At 48.7% G+C, this 18,158-nt stretch overlaps 2 protein-coding genes across 2 annotated transcripts in view; both read right to left on the bottom strand.

Moving 5' to 3' along the window:
* Positions 1–18,158, bottom strand: part of LOC122930746 — a 286,203-nt gene that overhangs the window by 175,626 nt on the left and 92,419 nt on the right. The window contains exon 7 of the mRNA XM_044284322.1: positions 1,495–1,499. Coding sequence (XP_044140257.1) covers positions 1,495–1,499 — 5 coding nt within the window. The remainder of the gene's footprint in view (positions 1–1,494; positions 1,500–18,158) is intronic.
* Positions 14,121–18,158, bottom strand: part of LOC122930745 (NACHT, LRR and PYD domains-containing protein 12-like) — a 42,835-nt gene continuing 38,797 nt past the window's right edge. Inside the window, exon 4 of the mRNA XM_044284321.1 lies at positions 14,121–14,310. Coding sequence (XP_044140256.1) covers positions 14,136–14,310 — 175 coding nt within the window. The 3' untranslated portion in view covers positions 14,121–14,135. The remainder of the gene's footprint in view (positions 14,311–18,158) is intronic.

Genomic DNA, 18,158 nt, shown 5'->3' with positions numbered 1-18,158 from the left:
AATATAGGTGCAATTCACCTCGCTTTATGACAGAAAATGACCTCCACCTTACCAAGAGAGGGCATAGAGGGATCTGGATTGGTCGACATGCTGGAGAGAGATAAACACCACTCGATCCACACGTCAGTTGCACACAAGACTGAGGGCAACTCTGACATCTAGCACCTGGAGGTTTAAATAAGGCGGTAGGGCACCCCCCCGCCAGCCCCGCCCCCCCAGCCCTCGGAGGTAACTGAGAATCTGTTTGATTTTTATCAAACTAAGGGTACCCCCAGTGTAATATTCTGTGCCGCTGAGGGTAAGAACCCCAGTGGACTCAGCCTCTTGTTTTATTATTATCGGAGCGCACGAACGGCGTCCGAGACCAGAAGTGATGCAAAAGACGCACTTCCGGTATAACGAGAATGGCAGAGGGAGGCAGAGTAAGAGCGCATGCTGCACTAGCGTCCGAAAGCGCAGGGCAAGGCTATAAGCACCGGAGGGGGGAGGGAAAAGAGGGAAGGGGAAAGAGAAGACGTCTGAAGCGAACAGTCCTCATTATCCTGGCCGGATCCATCGTCTGCAGCGGCCGGCAGCGGACCTGTAAAACAAACTAATACACTTCACCCTACAAGGGGAGAACTGAAGGGAGTTTATCCTGTCCATTTCCAGTCCACAGGACAGAAAAAAAGCAACCCCGTCCAGACAGGGGGCGAGTTATATAGGGGTGGCATCAATTAATTAATGATACTTGGCAGAGATATTTGTTCAATAAAAATTCCGCCTGTCCTGACCAGCTTCACAGGGGCAAATCCCCACTTGTGCTGCTGGTTAGGACGAAAGGGAAGCAGCGTGGCCGGACCCCACAGAGCAGTAACAGGAGACACATTAATGAGGGGACCACATGCACCATCGCTGGTTGTTACACCTGAAGTTCCGGACCTCGACGCCTCCACTTCACTAAACCACATTCCCTTCATAGAGGATCTAGAAAATGTGTTTTCTTATTTTCTGTTGTCTAAACCTAGGGTTGCCACCCGTCCGGGATTGACCCGGACAGTCCGGGTTTGTAATCCTGTGCCCGGGTATAGGCCTTTCTTAGACCCGGGCACAGGATTATTCATTCAAACTGCAGTCACTCACTGGCACTGCAGCGGCAGGGTGATCAGCTGAGCGCAGCACAGCGCTCCCGAGCCTCCCGCCTCCCTCCTCCCTCCTCCTCCTCCCTCCCTCCAGTCTACACTACAGTGATGCCCCCAGGCAGCGCAGCTGCTCACTCACTGTTCGGTCTCCTCGCTCCTCCTCTGCCTCCCAGTCCCTCCCTCTCTCTGATAAGGAAGTCAGGTCCACAGGAAGTGACATCAGAGAGAGGCAGAGAGGAAGAATTGAAATCATTCTTCTTCTCCTCTCTAGTCCAGCTCCAGCAGCCTGCCCATGTAGTGCCCAGCCCAGTGCCCACTGTGCCCTGCCTGCAGACAACCTGACCAAGACAGTCCTGACTCTGAGTCCTGACACCTGTCCTAGATAGTCACTCACTTCTAAAAAGGTATAAATATAAAACATTTGAATTGTGTAATTGTATGTAACAATGTGGGCTTCTGTCACCCCACTAAACTCTTTTTTTTTTTTGCCTTCTTAGGCTACTTTCACACTTGCGGCAGTGTGATCCGGCGGGCAGTTCCGTCGTCGGAACTGGCCGCCGGATCCGCCAATCTGCCGCTGACTGAAAGCATTTGTGAGATGGATCCGGATGCGGATCCGTCTCACAAATGCATTGCAAGGACGGATCCGTCTCTCCGCTTGTCATGCGGACAGACGGATCCGTCTTGTACATTTTTTCATATTTTTGCCGATCTGCGCATGCGCATTCCGGTATTCTGAATGCCGGATCCGGCGCTAATACATTCCTATGGGAAAAAATGCCGGATCCGGCGTTCAGGCATGTATTCAGTTTTTTTGGCCGGAGAGAAAACCATAGCATGCTGCGGTTTTCTCTTTTGCCTGATCAGTCAAAACGACTGAACTGAGGACATCCTGATGCAAACTGAACGGATTCCTCTCCATTCAGAATGCATGGGGATAAAACTTTCCGGTATAGAGCCCCTGTGACGGAACTCTATGCCGGAAAAGAAAAACGCAAGTGTGAAAGTACCCTTATAATCCCTATACTGTGATATATGAATACATAATGTTATTAGTCTTTTTGGTTCAGTAGATAATGAATAAAACAGACTTTTATAATATGTAAATTACCTCTCTAGCAGCAGGTAGGGTGGTTACTTGCTGGTAGCAGCCGCATCCTCCTCTCATAATGACGCCCCCTCCGCGTGTTGATTGACAGGGCCAGCGAATGCGATCTTTCTCTGGCTGGCCCTGTCTGCTATCAAGATCTCGCGCCTGCACCGTAACTGTATTCAGTCGGCGCAGGCGCACTGAGAGGAGGACGCTCGCTCGGCCGCACCTTCCTCAGTGCGCCTGCACCGGGTGTAGATGTGACGTCATCAGCGCAGGCGCACTGAGGAAGGAGCAGCCGAGCGAGCGTCCTCCTCTCAGTGCACCTGCGCCGACTGAATACTGTCATGGCACAGGCGCGATCTTGATAGCAGACAGGGCCAGCCAGAGGACGATCGCGTTCGCTGGCCCTGTCAATCAACATGGGGAGGGGGCGTCATTATGATAGGAGGATGCGGCTGCTACCAGCAAGTAACCGCCCTACCTGCTGCTAGACAGGTAATTTACATATTATAAAAGTCCGTTTTATTCATTATCTACTGAACAAAAATGACTAATAACGTAATGTATTCATATATCACAGTATAGGGATTATAAGAAGCCAAAAAAAAAGAAAAAGAGTTTAGTGGGGCGACAGAAGCCCTTTAAACAGGTTTCTGAATCTGTCAATCATCAGAAAAAACGTTATGTTATGTAGCTGACTGATATAGCGATGTGCTAATACTACATAACAGTGTGTTTTATAACTCCCTGCCGCTGCCGCCGTTCTCTTAAAATAAAGACTTATAATATGCTAATGAGCCTCTAGGTGCTATGAGGGCGTTCCTGCAGCACCTAGAGGCTCCGTCTATTCACCCTTTGGCAGTGGCACGCCCATGTCCTGTTGATTGACGTCTGAGTTCTCCTCTTCGTCCCGTAAATCCCACGCCTGCGCCGAATACTAAACGGGACGGCGCAGGCATGGGATCAGGGGCGTAACGATCGTGGTGCGACAGCGACCAGGGGTGGAGACGGGAGATGGTTGGAGGCGGGACATGGGCGTGGCTGGAGGCGGGGCCTGGAAGGGGGCCCTCCCTCCCTTCTGTTCGGGTTTGGCTTGAAGAAAAGGTGGCAACCCTAGGTGCGTCTTATAAAGGGAAAATCCAGTATATGACATATAATCCTATATGTTGTGTAGATGATAATACCGCCATACTGTGGTCACATGACTCGCTGCTCATGTAATACTAATAGATGGACGTGTCCACCCTCGTGTGAAGGTCTCCAGTTTCTCATTATATCAATACAATATCAGGAAATGTCAGGAAAACCCTCGGCAGCCGCAGGTCACCTGACAGCCACTAGGTGGCGCACACAGACTCATGTAGCAGGAGATATCCTCTCACTGAGAGCCCTGTCACCTGTCTGAGCCGTATATAGAGTTGAGCGAACACCTGGATGTTCGGGTTCGAGAAGTTCGGCCGAACTTCCCGAAAATGTTCGGGTTCGGGATCCGAACCCGATCCGAACTTCGTCCCGAACCCGAACCCCATTGAAGTCAATGGGGACCCGAACTTTTCGGCACTAAAAAGGCTGTAAAACAGCCCAGGAAAGGGCTAGAGGGCTGCAAAAGGCAGCAACATGTAGGTAAATCCCCTGCAAACAAATGTGGATAGGGAAATGAATAAAAATAAAAATTAAATAAATAAAAATGAACCAAAATCTATTGGAGAGAGGTCCCATAGCAGAGAATCTGGCTTCCCGTCACCCACCACTGGAACAGTCCATTCTCAGATATTTAGGCCCCGGAACCCAGGCAGAGGAGAGAGGTCCCGTAACAGAGAATCTGTCTTCATGTCAGCAGAGAATTAGTCTGCATGTCATAGCAGAGAATGAGGCTTCACGTCAGCCACCACTGCAACAGTCCATTGGCATATATTTAGGCCCAGCACCCAGGCAGAGGAGAGAGGTCCCGTAACAGACAATCTGGCTTCATGTCAGCAGAGAATCAGTCTGCATGTCATAGCAGAGAATGAGGCTTCACGTCAGCCACCACTGCAACAGTCCATTGGCATATATTTAGGCCCAGAACCCAGGCAGAGGAGAGAGGTCCCGTAACAGAGAATCTGTCTTCATGTCAGCAGAGAATCAGTCTGCATGTCATAGCAGAGAATCAGGCTTCACGTCACCCACCACTGCAACAGTCCATTGTCATAAATTTAGGCCCAGCACTAGTGTTGAGCGGCATGTCCCATATTCGAATTCGCGAAATTTTGTGAATATTCGAAAGAATATTCGTAAAATATTCGCGATTATTCAAATTCGTTATTATTTCGCATATGCGATAATTCGAATTTTCGCATCGCATAATACATATGCTATGCAAAATTCACATGTGCGCTAATGAAATCGCCTTACGAAGATTCGCAACTCAATTCAATCACTAATGTATGAATGCAATGCCCTTTGCCTCTGTTCTGGGACAAGTGTAGATATTCGCATGTGCGCTAATAAAATCGCCTTACGAAGATTCGCACCTCAATCACTTTCTAGGGAATGTGAGACTTTTGGGAATCAATCGAGATACAGTGGGGGGTGATGACAGTAGTTGACAGAGTACAGATCAATGTAATCTGTAAGGTGGAAAGTAAAATAAAAAATACGAATATTCGTAAATCGAATTTTACGAAGTTCTACGTATTCGCGAATATGGTGCTATACTATATGAATGCACAGGCCTTTGCCTCTCTGTTCTGGGGACAAGTGTAGATATTTGCATTTGCGTTAATAAAATCGCCTTACGAAGATTCGCAGCTCAATTCAATCACTAATGTATGAATGCAAAGCCCTTTGCCTCTGTTCTGGGACAAGTGTAGATATTCGCATGTGCGCTAATAAAATCGCCTTACGAAGATTCGCAACTCAATTCACTAATGTATGAATGCAAAGCCCTTTGCCTCTGTTCTGGGACGTGCCGATATTCGCATGTGCGCTAATAAAATCGCCTTACGAAGATTCGCGCCTCAATCACTTTCTAGGCAATGTGAGTAAGATCTGAGCTGTTGGACCTTTGGGAAACAATCAATTATATGTGTACTGTAATTTTGTGGGGGGGGGGGGAAAAACAAAAAACGAATATTCGTTTTTACGAATATATAGCACTATATTCGAAATATTCGCGAAATCGCGAAGTTGCGATATTCGCGAAAAAAATTTGCTTTTCGAATATTCGCGCTCAACACTACCCAGCACCCAGGCAGAGGAGAGAGGTCCCGTAACAGACAATCTGGCTTCATGTCAGCAGAGAATCAGTCTGCATGTCATAGCAGAGAATGAGGCTTCACGTCAGCCACCACTGCAACAGTCCATTGGCATATATTTAGGCCCAGCACCCAGGCAGAGGAGAGAGGTCCCGTAACAGACAATCTGGCTTCATGTCAGCAGAGAATCAGTCTTCATATCATAGCAGAGAATCAGGCTTCACGTCACCCACCACTGTAAGAGTCCATTTTCATAAATTTAGGCCCAGCCCACAGGCAGAGGAGAGAGGTCCCGTAACAGAGAATCTGGCTTCATGTCAGCAGAGAATCAGTCTGCATGTCATAGCAGAGAATCAGGCTTCACGTCACCCAACATTGGAACAGTCCATTGTCATATATTTAGGCCCAGCACCCAGGCAGAGGAGAGCGGTCCCGTAACAGAGGAGCTGGCTTCATGTCAGCAGAGATTCAGGCTTCATGTCATAGCAGAGAATCAGGCTTCACGTCACCCAACATTGGAACAGTCCATTGGCATATATTTAGGCCCCGGCACCCAGACAGAGGAGAGGTTCATTCAACTTTGGGTAGCCTCGCAATATAATGGTAAAATGAAAATAAAAATAGGATTGAATGAGGAAGTGCCCTGGAGTCCAATAATATATGGTTAAGGGGAGGTAGTTAATGTCTAATCTGGACAAGGGACGGACAGATCCTGTGGGATCCATGCCTGGTTCATTTTTATGAACGTCAGCTTGTCCACATTGGCTGTAGACAGGCGGCTGCGTTTGTCTGTAATGACGCCCCCTGCCGTGCTGAATACACGTTCAGACAAAACGCTGGCCGCCGGGCAGGCCAGCACCTCCAAGGCATAAAAGGCTAGCTCTGGCCACGTGGACAATTTAGAGACCCAGAAGTTGAATGGGGCCGAACCATCAGTCAGTACGTGGAGGGGTGTGCACATGTACTGTTCCACCATGTTAGTGAAATGTTGCCTCCTGCTAACACGTTGCGTATCAGGTGGTGGTGCAGTTAGCTGTGGCGTGTTGACAAAAGTTTTCCACATCTCTGCCATGCTAACCCTGCCCTCAGAGGAGCTGGCCGTGACACAGCTGCCTTGGCGACCTCTTGCTCCTCCTCTGCCTTGGCCTTGGGCTTCCACTTGTTCCCCTGTGACATTTGGGAATGCTCTCAGTAGCGCGTCTACCAACGTGCGCTTGTACTCGCGCATCTTCCTATCACGCTCCAGTGCAGGAAGTAAGGTGGGCACATTGTCTTTGTAGCGTGGATCCAGCAGGGTGGCAACACAGTAGTCCGCACAGGTTAAAATGTGGGCAACTCTGCTGTCGTTGCGCAGGCACTGCAGCATGTAGTCGCTCATGTGTGCCAGGCTGCCCAGGGGTAAGGACAAGCTGTCCTCTGTGGGAGGCGTATCGTCATCGTCCTGCCTTTCCCCCCAGCCACGCACCAGTGATGGACCCGAGCTGCGTTGGGTGCCACCCCGCTGTGACCATGCTTCATCCTCATCCTCCTCCACCTCCTCCTCATCCTCGTCCTCCTCGTCCTCCAGTAGTGGGCCCTGGCTGGCCACATTTGTACCTGGCCTCTGCTGTTGCCAAAAACCTCCCTCTGAGTCACTTCGAAGAGACTGGCCTGAAAGTGCTAAAAATGACCCCTCTTCCTCCTCCTCCTCCTCCTCCTCCTGGGCCACCTCCTCTTCCATCATCGCCCTAAGTGTTTTCTCAAGGAGACATAGAAGTGGTATTGTAACGCTGATAACGGTGTCATCGCCACTGGCCATGTTGGTGGAGTACTCGAAACAGCGCAACAGGGCACACAGGTCTCGCATGGAGGCCCAGTCATTGGTGGTGAAGTGGTGCTGTTCTGTAGTGCGACTGACCCGTGCGTGCTGCAGCTGAAACTCCACTATGGCCTGCTGCTGCTCGCACAGTCTGTCCAGCATGTGCAAGGTGGAGTTCCACCTGGTGGGCACGTCGCATATGAGGCGGTGAGCGGGAAGGCCGAAGTTACGCTGTAGCGCAGACAGGCGAGCAGCAGCAGGATGTGAACGCCGGAAGCGCGAACAGACGGCCCGCACTTTATGCAGCAGCTCTGACATGTCGGGGTAGTTGTGAATGAACTTCTGCACCACCAAATTCAGCACATGCGCCAAGCAAGGGATGTGCGTCAAATTGGCTAGTCCCAGAGCTGCAACGAGATTTCGCCCATTATCACACACCACCAGGCCGGGCTTGAGGCTCACCGGCAGCAACCACTCGTCGGTCTGTTGTTCTATACCCCGCCACAACTCCTGTGCGGTGTGGGGCCTGTCCCCCAAACATATGAGTTTCAGAATGGCCTGCTGACGTTTACCCCGGGCTGTGCTGAAGTTGGTGGTGAAGGTGTGTGGCTGACTGGATGAGCAGGTGGAAGAAGAGGAGGAGGAAGCCGAGAAGGAGGAGGTGGCAACAGGAGGCAAAGAATGTTGCCCTGCGATCCTTGGCGGCGGAAGGACGTGCGCCAAACAGCTCTCCGCCTGGGGCCCAGCTGCCACTACATTTACCCAGTGTGCAGTTAGGGAGATATAGCGTCCCTGGCCGTGCTTACTGGTCCACGTATCTGTGGTTAGGTGGACCTTGCTACAGATGGCGTTGCGCAGTGCACACTTGATTTTATCGGATACTTGGTTGTGCAGGGAAGGCACGGCTCTCTTGGAGAAGTAGTGCCGGCTGGGAACAACATACTGTGGGACAGCAAGCGACATGAGCTGTTTGAAGCTGTCTGTGTCCACCAGCCTAAATGACAGCATTTCATAGGCCAGTAGTTTAGAAATGCTGGCATTCAGGGCCAGGGATCGAGGGTGGCTAGGTGGGAATTTACGCTTTCTATCAAATGTTTGTGAGATGGAGAGCTGAACGCTGGCGTGTGACATGGTTGAGACGCTTGGTGACGGAGGTGGTGGTGGTGGTGTTGGTGGTACATCCCCTGTTTGCTGGGCGGCAGGTGCCAACGTTCCTCCAGAGGCGGAGGAAGAAGCCGAGGCGGCAGCAGCAGAATAGGCCGAGGCGGCAGCAGCAGAAGAGGTAGCAGGGGGAGCCTGAGTGACTTCCTTGGTTTTAAGGTGTTTACTCCACTGCAGTTCATGCTTTGCATGCAGGTGCCTGGTCATGCAGGTTGTGCTCAGGTTCAGAACGTTAATGCCTCGCTTCAGGCTCTGATGGCACAGCGTGCAAACCACTCGGGTCTTGTCGTCAGCACATTGTTTGAAGAAGTGCCATGCCAGGGAACTCCTTGAAGCTGCCTTTGGGGTGCTCGGTCCCAGATGGCGGCGGTCAGTAGCAGGCGGAGTCTCTTGGCGGCGGGTGTTCTGCTTTTGCCCACTGCTCCCTCTTTTGCTACGCTGTTGGCTCGGTCTCACCACTGCCTCTTCCTCCGAACTGTGAAAGTCAGTGGCACGACCTTCATTCCATGTGGGGTCTAGGACCTCATCGTCCCCTGCATCGTCTTCCACCCAGTCTTGATCCCTGACCTCCTGTTCAGTCTGCACACTGCAGAAAGACGCAGCAGTTGGCACCTGTGTTTCGTCATCATCAGAGACATACTGAGGTGGTATTCCCATGTCCTCATCATCAGGAAACATAAGTGGTTGTGCGTCAGTGCATTCTATGTCTTTCACCGCTGGGGAAGGGCTAGGTGGATGCCCTTGGGAAACCCTGCCAGCGGAGTCTTCAAACAGCATAAGAGACTGCTGCATAACTTGAGGCTGAGACAGTTTCCCTGGTATGCATGGGGGTGATGTGACAGACTGATGGGGTTGGTTTTCAGGCGCCATCTGTGCGCTTTCTGCAGAAGACTGGGTGGGAGATAATGTGAACGTGCTGGATCCACTGTCGGCCACCCAATTGACTAATGCCTGTACCTGCTCAGGCCTTACCATCCTTAGAACGGCATTGGGCCCCACCATATATCGCTGTAAATTCTGGCGGCTACTGGGACCTGAGGTAGTTGGTACACTAGGACGTGTGGATGTGGCAGAACGGCCACGTCCTCTCCCAGCACCAGAGGGTCCACTAACACCACCACGACCATGTCCACGTCCGCGTCCCTTACTAGATGTTTTTCTCATTGTTATGGTTCACCACAACAACAAATATATTATTTGGCCCAATGTATTGTATTCAAATTCAGCGGGATATAAATTTGAGGCCTAGTATTTAGGCGCTGGGTGACCGGTATGGATTTAGTGACAGAATTAGACTTGGAAATGCACAGAAGCGTGTGTGTGAAGTTATTCTGAATGACCCAATGTGCACCTTGAATATTATATACCCTTTTTGGGATAGATTTCAAATAGCTCTGATATAGCAGGAACCACTAAATTATGAAATTGCTAAATTGGGAATTGTACTTCAACCCAGAACAAAAAATGTGCTTTGACGGGCACTAAATAACTTTCCCAGCTACAACAGGACAGCGGTAACGAGAGATTTAGAGGGATTTAAATTTGAGGCCTAGTATTTAGGCGCTGGGTGACAGGTATGGGTTTAGTGACAGAATTAGACTTGGAAATACACAGTAGCGGGTGTGTGTGAAGTTATTCTGAATGACCCAATGTGCACCTTCAATATTATATACCCTTTTTGGGATAGATTTCAAATAGCTCTGATATAGCAGGAACCACTAAATTATGAAATTGCTAAATTGGGAATTGTACTTCAACCCAGAACAAAAAATGTGCTTTGACGGACACTAAATATCTTGCCCAGCAACAACAGTACAGCGGTAACGAGAGATTTAGCGGGATATAAATTTGAGGCCTAGTATTTAGGCGCTGGGTCACCGGTATGGATTTAGTGACAGAATTAGACTTGGAAATGCACAGTAGCGGGTGTGTGTGAAGTTATTCTGAATGACCCTATGTGCACCTTCAATATTATATACCCTTTTAGGGATAGATTTCAAATAGCTCTGATATAGCAGAAACCACTAAATTATGAAATTGCTAAATTGGGAATTGTACTTCAACCCAGAACAAAAAATGTGCTTTGACGGACACTAAATATCTTGCCCAGCAACAACAGTACAGCGGTGGGTAACGAGAGATTTAGAGGGATTTAAATTTGAGGCCTAGTATTTAGGCGCTGGGTCACCGGTATGGATTTAGTGACAGAATTAGACTTGGAAATGCACAGAAGCGTGTGTGTGAAGTTATTCTGAATGACCCTATGTGCACCTTCAATATTATATACCCTTTTAGGGATAGATTTCAAATAGCTCTGATATAGCAGAAACCACTAAATTATGAAATTGCTAAATTGGGAATTGTACTTCAACCCAGAACAAAAAATGTGCTTTGACGGACACTAAATATCTTGCCCAGCAACAACAGTACAGCGGTGGGTAACGAGAGATTTAGAGGGATTTAAATTTGAGGCCTAGTATTTAGGCGCTGGGTGACAGGTATGGGTTTAGTGACAGAATTAGACTTGGAAATACACAGTAGCGGGTGTGTGTGAAGTTATTCTGAATGACCCTATGTGCACCTTCAATATTATATACCCTTTTTGGGATAGATTTCAAATAGCTCTGATATAGCAGGAACCACTAAATTATGAAATTGCTAAATTGGGAATTGTATTTCAACCCAGAACAAGAAATGTGCTTGAACGGACACTAAATAACTCGCCCAGCTACAGCACTAGGGACAGATTTAGCTGGATATAAATTTGAGGCCTAGTATTTAGGCGCTGGGTGACCGGTATGGATTTAGTGACAGAATTAGACTGGGATATGGCCAAAAAATAAACAGACTATTGCTGGTTAAATGCACTTGGTGTGACAGCTTCACCCTGATGTAGGCTTTAGCCAAAAAACAACCACACCATTGAGGGTTAAATGCACTTGGTGACAGGCGCAGCTTGCCCCTGATTTTGTATATGGCCAAAAAATGAACAGACTATTGCTGGTTAAATGCACTTGGTGTGACAGCTTCACCCTGATGTAGGCTTTAGCCAAAAAACAACCACACCATTGAGGGTTAAATGCACTTGGTCGCAGCTTGTGCTGGCGCACCACAAGACACAAAATGGCCGCCGATCACCCCAGAAAAATGAGACTGACAAACGGTCTGTGCAGCCTAAAAACAGTGAGCAATTGAGGATCAGCAGCTCAATGATCCACAGCTGCAGATCGATCAGTTAATCAAGTCCTTTGGAGGAGTTAATCTGCCTAATCTCGCCCTACTGTCGCAGCCGCAACCTCTCCCTACGCTAATCAGAGCAGAGTGACGGGCGGCGCTATGTGACTCCAGCTTAAATAGAGGCTGGGTCACATGGTGCTCTGGCCAATCACAGCCATGCCAATAGTAGGCATGGCTGTGATGGCCTCTTGGGGCAAGTAGTATGACGCTTGTTGATTGGCTGCTTTGCAGCCTTTCAAAAAGCGCCAAGAAAGCGTCACAAAAGCGCCAAGAAAGCGACGAACACCGAACCCGAACCCGGACTTTTACGAAAATGTCCGGGTTCGGGTCCGTGTCACGGACACCCCAAAATTCGGTACGAACCCGAACTATACAGTTCGAGTTCGCTCATCCCTAGCCGTATATTATACCTATACTACAATATAAAGTACCGCCACATACTGCACTCGTCAGGCCACATCACAGTGTGGCACATCAGATGCTTTAACCCCTTCAGGACCAGCCTAATAGAGGGAATGCTGGGGCACTAATAGTGATACAGATGAAGAGAAGCGTTCTCTACTGGAGCCCGATATGTGATGATGTCACGTGTGGTTATAGACGTGTCACAATGTAGGTTGTGATGTGCGGCTTTATACTGTGACACGTGGCAGGCGGACAGCGCGCAGAATGCTGCTGAAGCCTCCAGCTTTACATGCCGATACATACGAGATCACAGGCGGCCACAGACAGCAATCTGCAGCGCCCTCCAGAGGCCGCAGTCACACACAGCTTTTACTGGGGTTTTCTGAGATTTGGTGATTTTTGCAGTAAAGGTCTATGGAAAGTATCAGACAGAAGAGTTTTATTCCTGGAGTTTTTCTAATTCTGTGTTTTTTCTGCCTCTTTTCAGCAGCGCGGCGTGCTGGAGATCTGGCGGTTTTACATCTTTCACTATAGAGGAAAAACATTTCACAGACGTCCAGAGAGAAACGCGGCTGAAAACGGACAAAATCTGTTCTGTCACCTGCTGATGTCACTGCGTTTTTTTTTTTTTTTGTGACTACTTCTAAAACATGTAAAACATTTCTGAAGTGCGGCTGAGTTCTGACCCCGTACGGGCTGATTAACACGCCAGTGATCTGTCCGTGTCCTCCGTGGACCGCTCACGTGTCCATAGATTTCCCTGTGTCTCCTCATATACCCTTGTCTGTCCGCACCCCGCGGGTCAGTGCAGGAACGGAGACATACAGAACTCCGTATAGTCGCCATATAAACCGCAGGCGCCATCGCGTTCTGTCTGTTCTCATCCACTGCATAGAAAGTGCATTACAGTTACTATTACAGTTACAAGAGAAAAAAACTAAAAAATATTAAAAAAATACAAATTCTAATCTCCCCCTTTCCCAATTTTACATCTAAAAATAAAGAATAAAAAATAAACATAATTGGTGTCGCCGCATCCGAAAATGTCCGAACTATTAAAATGTACAAGTGATTGTCCCGCACAGCGATCGCTGGTTTTTGGTCACTTCACCCCCTGAAAATAATAAGAAAATAAAAAGATCAAAAAGTTATTTCTGACCCAAAATGGCAGCAATAAAAACTACAGCTCGCCCGGCAAAAACCAGCCTCCGCCCTGTAGATGGAGATAGAAAGCGGTCATGGGGTCAGGATACGGCCGGGAAGGACATTCCGATTTATCAAAGGTTTTTATTACTTTAAAGATAGTAAAATATAAAAGAAACCATATAAATGTGGTATCGCTGTAATTGTACCGATCCTCAGGATAGGGTCGTCAGGTCAGTTTTGGCGCACCGGCAACACCGTGAAAAGACCATATAAAAAAAATGGAGGAATTGTAGCCCCAAAAAGAATGTTTTCCGGTGTTTTCAGTACAAGTTCTGGTAATTTAAATGGAGCCATTAAACCTCCATCTTGCGCCTCATGCACACGACCGTAGTCTCAGTCTGCAGCCGATCTGCGGATCTGATGTAGACCCAGTAATCTCATCGGGGCCACAAGACGTGCGGACATTACACCGTGTGCCCCCCACACCCTGAAGTCTGTCCTGTGGTCTCGAAAAACATAAAACCTCCTATTCTTCTCCATTTCGAGGACAGGAATAGAACTTTTCTCTAGACGGACCGCGAAATACAGCAGCGCATGAAGCCCTCAGACGGCAACGTGAACGGAAAAGTAAGAACGTTATGGTTCTTAGAAGTCGGGAAAAAGGTAAAATCTCAGTGATGTGGAGAGAAGATGATAAATCTGCTGCAGATGACGCTTCTATACAGACTGTGCCGACATCAGGGGCGCAGGTAAGGGGGGCGGTGGGCGCTGACACCACTAGACCTGGGGCATCAGTCAGACATTAGTAGACGTCACATATCAAGGAGCGGTCAGCAGTTTATCTCATAGACATAACAATGGTGCGGAGCATAAAATAGAATAAGCTCCATGTATAACGTGTGCCCCACATGTCTCCGTCCTGTACACGTCTCTTATACTCACCGTAATGTCTCTATCCTGCCGGCCGGACTGGACAGAGCCGCCATCAAGTCACTGAAGTGAGGACCAGACAGACTGTTATTAGACAGGTCCAGTATCTTCAGGGACTGGTTATTCCTTATTACAGATGCCAACTGGATGCAGGAAGTGTCTGGTAGATCATTAGCCTCCAATCTGTAAGAATAAGAAGATGAGATGTGGGTGAGGCGTCCACAGAGCGTCAGTATAAAGTCTGTAGATTGTGACTGTGGAGAGAAGATGTCCCCGGCTGTTAGTAAAATCCATAAATGTCATCACTAGAAGCCGCCTCTTGTGTGTGGTGGATGTCAGGAATGGCGGCAGCTGTATGATATGTCCATGTCCTAGAAATCCAGAACCCTGAGGAGTGTCCTCACTTTATGGCATGTCATAAATCAGTGATGATGGCAGCACATGAATGTACAATAGTCATAAAGCTGGAGGAACTTGTGTCAGCGTCATCAGCTGCTGAGAGCTCTCCTTCCTCCATCATCTGTGGTCCTCAGTCTGTGGCCCCTGTGGCCTCCATTCTCCTTCCTCCGCCATCTATTGTGGCCCCTGTGGCCCCCATTCTCCTTCCTCCACCATCTATTGTGGCCCCTGTGGCCTCCATTCTCCTTCCTCCACCATCTATTGTGGCCCTCAGTCTCCATCCTCCACCATCTATTGTGGCCCTCAGTCTCCTTCCTCCACAATCTATTGTGGCCCTCAGTCTCCTTCCTCCACCATCAATTGTGGCCCCTGTGGCCCCCGTTCTCCTCCTCACATTACTACAGGACACATGTGGCCCTCGCTCAGTCAGTTATTTGGGGGATGGATTATTAGGAGACATTACACTACATTCAGGGTTTCTCTGGATTCTGCTGGTATTGATTATTACTTATTGATAACGAGCAGTAATCGTCTCCATTCTGAGTAAATTACAGCCGGGGTCATCAGTAATAATACCGCCATACAGCTGTAATGTAGCACAGGCAGAGATGAGCGCTCTATGGCGGTAAGGGCTCATGTACATATTACAGCTCTGTATAACCTGGGAGTTGCTCAGACCCATAATCCGCCCCATAGAAGCAGATGTGTCCTTCCTGTCCCTCCAGATGTCTCTCAGGACATATGACACCTCCTCCATGTGGAGGCACAATGCAGGTTCTGATGAGGTCAGTCCGGGAACACTTACCTGTGTGTTATCCGGGGAGGGGGTCACTGCTCCCATTATGTGTTATACAGCGGGGGCAGGTATTACTGATAGCGCTGCTCTTCTCAGACATGAAGGACATTACTGATTGTGTTTTCATCCGACTGATGTGTTAAAGGGATCATCAGAACCTTTATGTTATCATATAGGGGTCTGCTGAAGAATGTAAAGGGGTTATCCAGGAACTGGATATTGATGTCCCCAGGACACGTCATTAATATGAGATCTGTGGGGGTCCGACTCCTGGCACCTCCCAGTTGTACCCACCGGAGCTCAGGAGAGCGCTGCCACCTCCTCACAGCTCACCAAGTACAGAGCAGTACAGTGTATAGCGGATGTGTTTGGTATTACAGAGCAGTACAGTGTATAGCGGATGTGTTTGGTATTACAGAGCAGTACAGTGTATAGCGGATGTGTTTGGTATTACAGAGCAGTACAGTGTATAGTGGATGTGTTTGGTATTACAGAGCAGTACAGTGTATAGTGGATGTGTTTGGTATTACAGAGCAGTACAGTGTATAGGGGATGTGTTTGGTATTACAGAGCAGTACAGTGTATAGTGGATGTGTTTGGTATTACAGAGCAGTACAGTGTATAGTGGATGTGTTTGGTATTACAGAGCAGTACAGTGTATAGCGGATGTGTTTGGTATTACAGAGCAGTACAGTGTATAGTGGATCTGTTTGGTATTACACAGCAGTACAGTGTATAGTGGATGTGTTTGTATTACAGAGCAGTACAGTGTATAGTGGATGTGTTTGGTATTACAGAGCAGTACAGTGTATAGTGGATGTGTTTGGTATTACAGAGCAGTACAGTGTATAGCGGATGTGTTTGTATTACAGAGCAGTACAGTGTATAGAAGATGTGTTTGGTATTACAGAGCAGTACAGTGTATAGTGGATGTGTTTGGTATTACAGTACAGTACAGTGTATAGTGGATGTGTTTGGTATTACAGAGCAGTACAGTGTATAGTGGATGTGTTCGGTATTACACAGCAGTACAGTGTATGGTAGATGTGTTTGGTATTACAGAGCAGTACAGTGTATAGTGGATGTGTATGGTATTACAGTGGGTGGGGGAGGGGATGGGCCGGCAGACCATTCCCATTTACCATTTTCTATGCCTGTTTCAGTGGCTCAGTAGCGGTCTTGCACTTAGGACTGGTGATGGATGCCCCGAAGTTAAGGAGAGGTCGGCACGTATTCATAACTTAGACGGATTTACCGCCAGTTTACGGCTTTATTTACGTTAATAATAGAACCCAGGATTAGGGATTATTCTGGATTACAGTGGTACTATACTTACTATACATGAAAAATAAAAGCTCTTTGTGCACATATTTGATCATACGTGTGTCGGGCCCATCTACCGGCGTCAAGGTGGTTTCCACAGATAGGTACCTAACACTAACAGAACTGCCTCGCCTGGGCCTAACGTAAGCCTGTTAGGGTGAGCTGCCAGCATGCTAGCTTTATGGATGTGCACCTGTGACCAGGGCCATTTTTAGAGGCGGACGAAGGGTGCGACCGCACGGGGCGCATCCCTCAGTACAGAAGAGGGGGGTGCCGTCAGCAGAGCCCAGGGCCGGAGAGGGGCCCTTTCTGACTGGACTGGAGGCAGCAGGAGTGGAGATGAGCGCTTCCATTGTGGAAGCGCTCATCTCCAAATTCATCTGTATCGCCGTCCTCAGGACAGCGATACAGATGAACGGTGCGGAGGAGCAGGGGAGAGGCGTCTCTCTTGGCCCTTCCTCTGATAGGCTACAGGCTTAGTACCTGTAGCCTATCAGAGGCCGTTGCAGGCGGCGCGTTGTCGTCATTGCGCCGCCTGAGCCGTACAGAGCGGGACACAGGCCGGAAGAGGCCTGCATCGCATCGCTAAGCAGCATAAGGTAAGTATATGTGTTTATTGTTTTTATTTTAGTACAGTATGGCAAGAAGGGGGGTAGGGGCCCTATATACTGGCACAATATGGGGGGGCACTATGGAGAAGAAGGGACGCATCTACTGGGGGCCCTATATACTGGCACAATATGGGGGGGCACTATAGAGAAGAGGGGACGCATCTACTGGGGGCCCTATATACTGACACAATATGGGGGGCACTATGGAGAAGAGAGAAAACATCTCCTGGGGCCCTATATACTGGCACAATATGGGGGGGGCACTATGGAGAAGAGGGGAAGCACTATGGGGGCCCAATATACTGGCACAATATGGGGGGCTCTATGGAGAAGTGGGGGGTAAATTAGGACTATGGGGGCATTTACCGGGGGGCCCTATTTACTGGCACGCATTATTGGGGGCACTATGGAGAAGTGGGGGAGAAGAGCACTATGTGGGCATTATATAGGGGCATTTAATACTGGCAACCATTTTGGTGCCACTATGGGGAAGGGGGAGAGGAGCATTATGGGGGCATCTTTGTGGGGCAGTCTATAGGGGCATTTTATACTGTCACATTATGGAGGACACTGTGGGGACAAGGGAGGAGCACTATGGGGCATCTTCTGGGGGCACTATATAGGAGTATTTTATACTGTCACAAATTACAGGGGCACTATGGGCACCTAAGCTCAACTGGGGGCACTAAGTGTTTTTTCTAGTGGCACACAGTACAGGTCATTGGAACATATGAGGGCATTCTGGGGACATTGGCTCTACTGGGGGCACTAAGATGGGTTTTTTGGTCTTTTTTTACTGACACACAACGGGGCACTTTTTGCACTGGCACACACTATAAATATAATTATTACTACCAGGGGCATTATGGTGGGCTCTATTACAACTGGGGGACTATGGGAGC

Source organism: Bufo gargarizans, chromosome 3 (genome assembly GCF_014858855.1).
Source record: "Bufo gargarizans isolate SCDJY-AF-19 chromosome 3, ASM1485885v1, whole genome shotgun sequence".
Classification (NCBI taxonomy): Eukaryota; Metazoa; Chordata; class Amphibia; order Anura; family Bufonidae; genus Bufo; species Bufo gargarizans.
Note: the sequence above shows the minus strand (reverse complement) of the source record. Positions and strands in the feature narration are given on the sequence as shown.